The 6790-nt window shown below is 32.9% G+C and overlaps 1 protein-coding gene across 3 annotated transcripts in view; it reads left to right on the plus strand.

The window, feature by feature from the left end:
• Myb (proto-oncogene like protein Myb) overlaps positions 1-6790 on the plus strand; it is a 41371-nt gene that overhangs the window by 1196 nt on the left and 33385 nt on the right. For 2 of the 3 annotated variants that reach the window (XM_013313385.1, XM_013313386.1), the window contains exon 2: positions 235-348. In XM_013313385.1, the coding sequence (XP_013168839.1) occupies positions 235-348 (114 nt within the window). Of the gene's footprint in view, positions 1-234; positions 349-1512; positions 1810-6790 lie in introns of those variants that run through there. The other variant, XM_013313387.1, reaches the window with a different exon arrangement.

The following is a 6790-nucleotide window of genomic DNA, read 5'->3' on the forward strand; positions in this document are numbered from 1 at the left end:
TTCTCGCTTTTGGAGGTCGTCCGTCGAGACCGGACAATGTCATTTTCTTATAGTTTTCTCGCGTATCGAGTTGTCGCGTATTCGGGTTAGACTGTATTTTATTAATTATAAAATTTTTCAAGAGACTTGGATTACAAATATATATTATTTTACTGTAGTTCTACTGGCCCTATCACCTTTTTAATTTGATAGTACTATCTGACAACCATAGATTAAATATTTCGCTTATTCCAGTGTGGAGGAAGACAAAACGAAATCATATCTTCAATTCCAAAAGGAAAGGCTAAAGGCGTTGCAAGCAAAGCTTTCAACTGAGGCCGAAGAAGATTACGTCATCGTTAAAGAAGAGTAAGTATTTAGATATATATTTTTGTAGTTCTCAGTGCGTTTCAATTAAAAAAATATCGCTATCTCTGTTTTGTCAGAGAGAACAACATGAGAGAAAACATGTTTAGTAACTTAAGGATTTTGTTTATAAAGCATTCATTTTAATGTGGGTTTCGAATTTTGACTGTGATACATGTTTTGACACCCTTACCTTCACTTTGAAATTAACAGAGACAACCATATTTCTCAATATAAGTGCAACGGCAATCGGAAACAACAGTCCTGACAAAACATGCGATTGTTCTAAAAATTCGTAAACATGAACATCCTGTTTTCATTGAGAAGTTTTATCTAACATTGGTTACGTAGAAAATATGTTATCTACCTTCCGGGTCGTAGAGGTCGTCTTATTTTCGATTTATATTTAGTACGCACCTTCCTTGGAGTAACAATGTATTTGAGTTAGGTCTGAAAGTTTATCATCTCAAAGGATCAAAGTGTCAAAGTACTTGTGTACTAATAAACAGATTTGTTAATCATTTGAAGTTTGACTTTATTCGTTTTCAGGGCAAAAGGGTTGTCAATCAATATTGCCATATGTAAATTTTCAGTTTTTATTGTTTACTGTAGTCATTGCAATGTGTTAGAATAATTCGTCCTGTGGTGTAAATAAAAATAGCATGATCGTGAACTTAAAAAAATATGACATATCCTTATCTGAAACCTGGAAGTGGTCTTTCCGGTGCATGCCGCCTCGCCTGCCGAGTCTGCTGATGTCATTATAAAAATTACTTGATTTCTGCTCAATAGTGACTCGAAAAACCGGATATATCTATATATCTTAAATTTTTATCGACAATACAATACGTAAAAGTTTCCGGATCTCGAATTTATTGCTTTGTTTTAAAACGAAAATTGTGCCTCATATTTAAATTAGATCTAATACAGTGAAATTTTAGAAGGGGCGAGGTTTTTATTATCTACATTTTGTAAATGCAAGTACTAATAAGTTAGCAATACATTTTTAAGGAGTTTGAATCTTGATTAAAAAAAAGGTAAAAGATATTGTTTATAATTCATAGTTTGTTTAAAGCGAGAAAGGGATAGAGTGATAAACATGCCGGTTCCCGCTTCCCGCGCTGCCAGCCTTGCTTCGCCCGCGTTTTCGTCAGTCGGGTAGGGCGTCGCGCGCCATAGCAGTCGTGATTCGTCGCGTCCGCGTTAAATAAACAATTATAATTTGTCGGTAATAATAAATTTATAATGTTTTCGCACGTTACTATTAGAAGTGTTATTGTTTAGTAATGTGACGATGATTCCAAGGTCAAATGATAAAAGTGCTTTTAGTAACAACTGATAGTAATAAAGTGTGTAAGAAATGCAATTTCAAAGCAATGAAGAAGACGACTTGCAATATCGGATTTTTGGCGAATCCTTCAATTTCCCTATTGAAAACACATCGAAAGCCAGCAAGAGACGGAAGTATGTATTTTTTGTTTTAAATTATTTTGAAGTAATTATTAGAATCTGAAAGTAAAGATAGTAAATACATCAAAAGTACCCACAACAGTTACGAGTACCCCCCACATATAAAGACTTTTATAAACTACATATTGAGCTTTAATCTTAATTATGTTACACATTAGAAATACTATAATAAGGTACAAAATACCTAATAGGTTAGGTACATGAAAGGTTATAAGTACTACATATCTGCAATTTCGTTGTAGCAAGTCCATAAGCATACTTTGAGGGGCCACAACGTAAAAGGGGCCACAGGGTTGCGTTACAAAGACTCGTAGCTTGAACCTCTTTGCAAAAAAATAAGATAAGTAGATGAATGTATTATAAAACACGTGGTTGACTTGTTTAGATGTCAAATGTCAGTTGTTTAGATAATTCAAGTCCCTCAACACTGCTGAAACTTTCCTAAGATAATATTGCCCTCTATCTCATTCTCCTTGAAAAAACGTGAGACATGATTATGGTTTAATACAAGTTTTTTGGTGAGGGAAACCCAGATAAAACCCGAAATATCTGCTGATGCAAACACACCATACCAGGGCGTGGCCAAGAGGGGGTAGGAATTGGCCCGGAGACCTCACCCCTACCAGAGATTCGAAGAAATGATATATACTTCTACAAAATACTTATTACTCAAAAACTACTTGGTACCATCTGGTTAAAAATTAACACCTAATTAAATTAATGCATAATCAACACTAAGCGACTGTTTAGGTCATCATTAAGATTCAAAGTGCGGCAGAAAGACATTTAGACGTTCTTTTTACTTTAAATTTCATCTTGGAAAAAATAGGTTATTTAATTTAATGAATCAATTTGCATAACAGGAAAACGAGAACGCTTTTAGTGATAAAAATTATTCCATTCTTCAATTTATTTTTCAAGAGTTGATTTAAATGTTTATACGAATAACATAGCGACAAGTAAACTAAATCGCTAATACTAGCATTCTATGTTTTTCTGTCGGATGTATAAATGGATAGGTTAGACAGAAGTGTTTGGTGCCTTATTTTTAATAATTCTGAGTATTAGGCGAGTGTAAAAGACACTTTTTACACAATGCCGAGTACCATATGATTTACCAGTAAATTCTTGGCCTCTGTCAAATAACCTTGAACTCACAGGATATTGCGTGCTCTCGGAGACCTTGGTTCGACTACAAGGTCCCACTAAAGTACCTACATTGTGAAGTACAAAATACATTCATGAGACACCTAAAAGATGATCTTATAAAGTAAATGTCCGGGACTTTGATCATAAATTAGTCGTATTGTAAAATTTTAATGTCACTTATCTTATAATTTAAACATTATTACGTACGTATTAGTGAAAAGCCATTAATTAATTGTACCAAAATTGGTTTGTATTGGATAAAATTACACCACGAAACGAGATACAGTTGACATTTATGAGAGATTTCATTATCAAAAACAACATAAAATATAATGCCTACATTCACTTTAAAAAATAAAAAACCAGAGAAAACAACATATTTTTCTACAAGTTTATAGCAGTGGAATCTCACAGATTAATCACTCTAGTGTGTGTAGCCCTAAACAACGTGGGCGTAAAACAATGTTTGATGAATGAAGTCTAAGATCTAAGCGGATGTTACGTAATTAAATTTAAATAATGATGACTAAAGATATAATAAATCTAATGACAACATTTTATATGCCTATAAACCAGTTTTTTTTTAATATCCTACTTTAGGTGCGTTTAGGTGCTTTTTTAACGCCGCGAAAAAAATTGCTTTGACGACTTTCGGGAGACAATCGCCCTGCGCACATAATGCAATATTGCGCGACAAACAACCGTCTCTGTTAAAAAACCTGCCTTATGAACAGATACATCGAAGTTTATTTGTTCTATTTGAACGCTTTTTAAACGCGCGATAAAAAAGCGCCCGTTTAATGCGCTCTTAGGTAGATGCTAATTTATATCGATCATTCAATGACTCCTTTATTTATTTCCTATGCTCGGTATACTACTAATAAATTCTATTGTACTAAATTACTTTTAATATTTGGTTAGTAATAACCTTCTATACCACTAAATTAAGGACCAAATCGAGAAGTCCGTCTGGCATTTTGTTCCTGGCGTGTTGTATATTCGTTCTTTCGTAATTTCCTGAAACAATCAATTTTGTAATCTAGTACCTTAGTCATTTGATGCCTGTTTGTTCAGTGGAGTTGATTCTATTTAATATACTTACGGTCTGTTTCTTGTTTGTGTTCACATTGAAAATTTTCTCACCATTAAAGTGGATAGCCTTTTTGTATTACAATTAGAATGTACATTGACCGGTGCAACCCCTGTGAGGTAAACGACCAGTTGCAAGAGGGTGCCACCCCCGAGCCTTAATTACTTCACGTGCGCTCGGCAGATGGCAGTCAAGGTGCGGACCAGTGATGTGCCATGTTTGTCGATAACATGAACATTATTTATGGTAATTCTTTTACATTTGAATTGCTTATCTATTGTACAATTTTTTAATAATTTAAATTAATGCAGAACTAACTTGTAACTTTGACAATTTAAAAATATTGCTTAACAATAACAACCTTTACCCAGAAGATATTAGTTTGTAATAATTTCTTGTATTTGTTGAGTTTTGTCGATAAATTGAAACTTGATGACCAAATGATTTTAGAATTGCATTAAAGAATCGTTCCATGCAATTCAAATGACAGATGGTAAATAATGTGACGGAAGTCTATTGACTATTGTTCTTTTTGCATTCATATTTATTAAATTAGGTTATCTTGAGCGTTTGTGATAAATCTCAATAGATGATTATCGTTTTGAATTACATATTGTTTTCGACAATTAACTTTTCAGTTCTTAAAATAACCGAACAATCGATAGTTGTGTTGCACATCACTATTGTCATAGGTTATTCTATGAATACGATCGGTAATTGGGGTGAGCAGGACGCGACTTTCACACGATGCAACTGGCTTGCAAGTTCTAATGTAATGCATTTGAAGCACTTTGAACCTTTTTGCGATGACATGACATTTTGTTGCAATTTTATAGCGGGAAAACTTGTAATATTTTTAATGAACTTCAATTGTATTATTACTAGTAACATTATAATTGTGTTTTGTGTGTTAATTAGTGTTTAACTATGTATGACATTCTTATTTAGCTGAAGTCCGCGACTTCGTTCGCGCGGAATTAAAAAAACTCGATAAGTAGCCTATGTGTTTTTCCATACTATGTTTTGTACCAGTATCAAATATCATCGATACCTGTTTTGGAGATACCTTCTAACAAACATCCATCCATCCATCTATCCAAACATTCGCATTTATAATATAAGTAAGATTAATGACATGGAGTGTCATTAATATAAATATACATCCTTGCTATAGTCAAATCAAACTTTTTGTTCGCTTTTTCTTACCAAAATATTAAAATAATATGTACTTTTAAATATTTTAACATTGGAGTAGTATCTTGATGTAGCGATAAACATAGAACCAAGGACGTTTATGTTTAAAATTTATGCTGATTGTGAATTCAAGGAAAATAAGATAAGGAAATAGACAAGGACATACAAGTACATATATACATCTCTAGAGCTATGTAGGTCCAATATAAAGTAAGTAAATAATCTTACTAATATAATTGCGAATGTTTGGAAGGATGGATGTTTGTTACAAAGGTATCTGAAGAACGGCTCAACGTTCTCGATGAAATTTTTCATAGATATGGAACATGCTTCTGAAGAAGACATAGGCTACTAATTAAGTTGTTTTTTTTTAATTTCGCCCGGTTGTTACCTTGAATTATTATCTTTAAGTTGGAAATGGTATCAATGTCAATTACAATCTTTTAATTTTGACCCAACAAAATGAGATAGAAAGAAAATAGGTATTACGACATTTTATATAACTTTATGGGATTCAAGATATACTGCTGGAGACCAGTAGCGTGATAGCGATTTGCTGCGAATACGGAAATTATTCAATAAATTTGGGTGGAAATGAATAGACTAATGAAGCCGCGAATAAGGAGATTTTACTGTATTTGAAAGATTTACTTGCGATTGTTTAGAAACTGTAACAAGGGTATACGAGTATTCTTGCCACGTGTTTCGTCAGCTTGCCTAATATTTTCTTAACAAAAAACAACATGAATAGACCAGCTGGTTCCGTGTCTGACAAGAAACATTTTTAAGGTACAGGGGGACGAAATATAGGGTGTTATTATATTACGACTTTTGGTTCCCCGGTAGACTTGGGTAGCTTTTGTCATACTAAGATCGATTTACTATGGTTTTTTATTGCTTCATGAATAACTAACTAAGGTTAAGATTACGTATGTTTCAGTTTATTTGCGTTTTTTAGTTTACGTAGTACATGGGGCTAGGAAATTTGGATTTATTGGATTTTTTTTATAAATTTTATGGCTTGTAGGTCAAGGTTGATATTTTGTACGTGGGAATACGCATTTTTTCTTTTTAATATAAGGTTAAAAAGTTTATTTTTATTTTTCAAAAAAGGAATAAATATGCTTTGTTTTACTTTAATAGAATTAAATCTTATTACTCTATGATTGAAATTATCTATGGAATGCAAATCATTTGTTATGCGACAAGCATTTTAATATGCAAATTACTAAATGCGTCAGTAGGCTTCATAGAAATATTTTATAGCTAACTTAAAATAGGATCTTAGCAAATCTATACATCTCTTCCGGATTTGAGAGAGCTATGAACAGTTTCTATAAAGGGTACATGATTCTTTAAAATGTATTTAACTGTATGGGAAGATTATAACTTTAGTTATTTTTTTTTTACGTTTTATAAGCTAGCGGTTGACCACGATCCCACCTGGTGAAGTGGAGATTTGGTCGAAAGATGGTACGCGCTAGCTTAGTAAGTGCCTATTCACTCTACTTTTGAAGGTCCCAATATCATATTTGGACGGAA

This window comes from Papilio xuthus, unplaced genomic scaffold (genome assembly GCF_000836235.2).
Source record: "Papilio xuthus unplaced genomic scaffold, Pxut_1.1 DF827570.1, whole genome shotgun sequence".
Classification (NCBI taxonomy): Eukaryota; Metazoa; Arthropoda; class Insecta; order Lepidoptera; family Papilionidae; genus Papilio; species Papilio xuthus.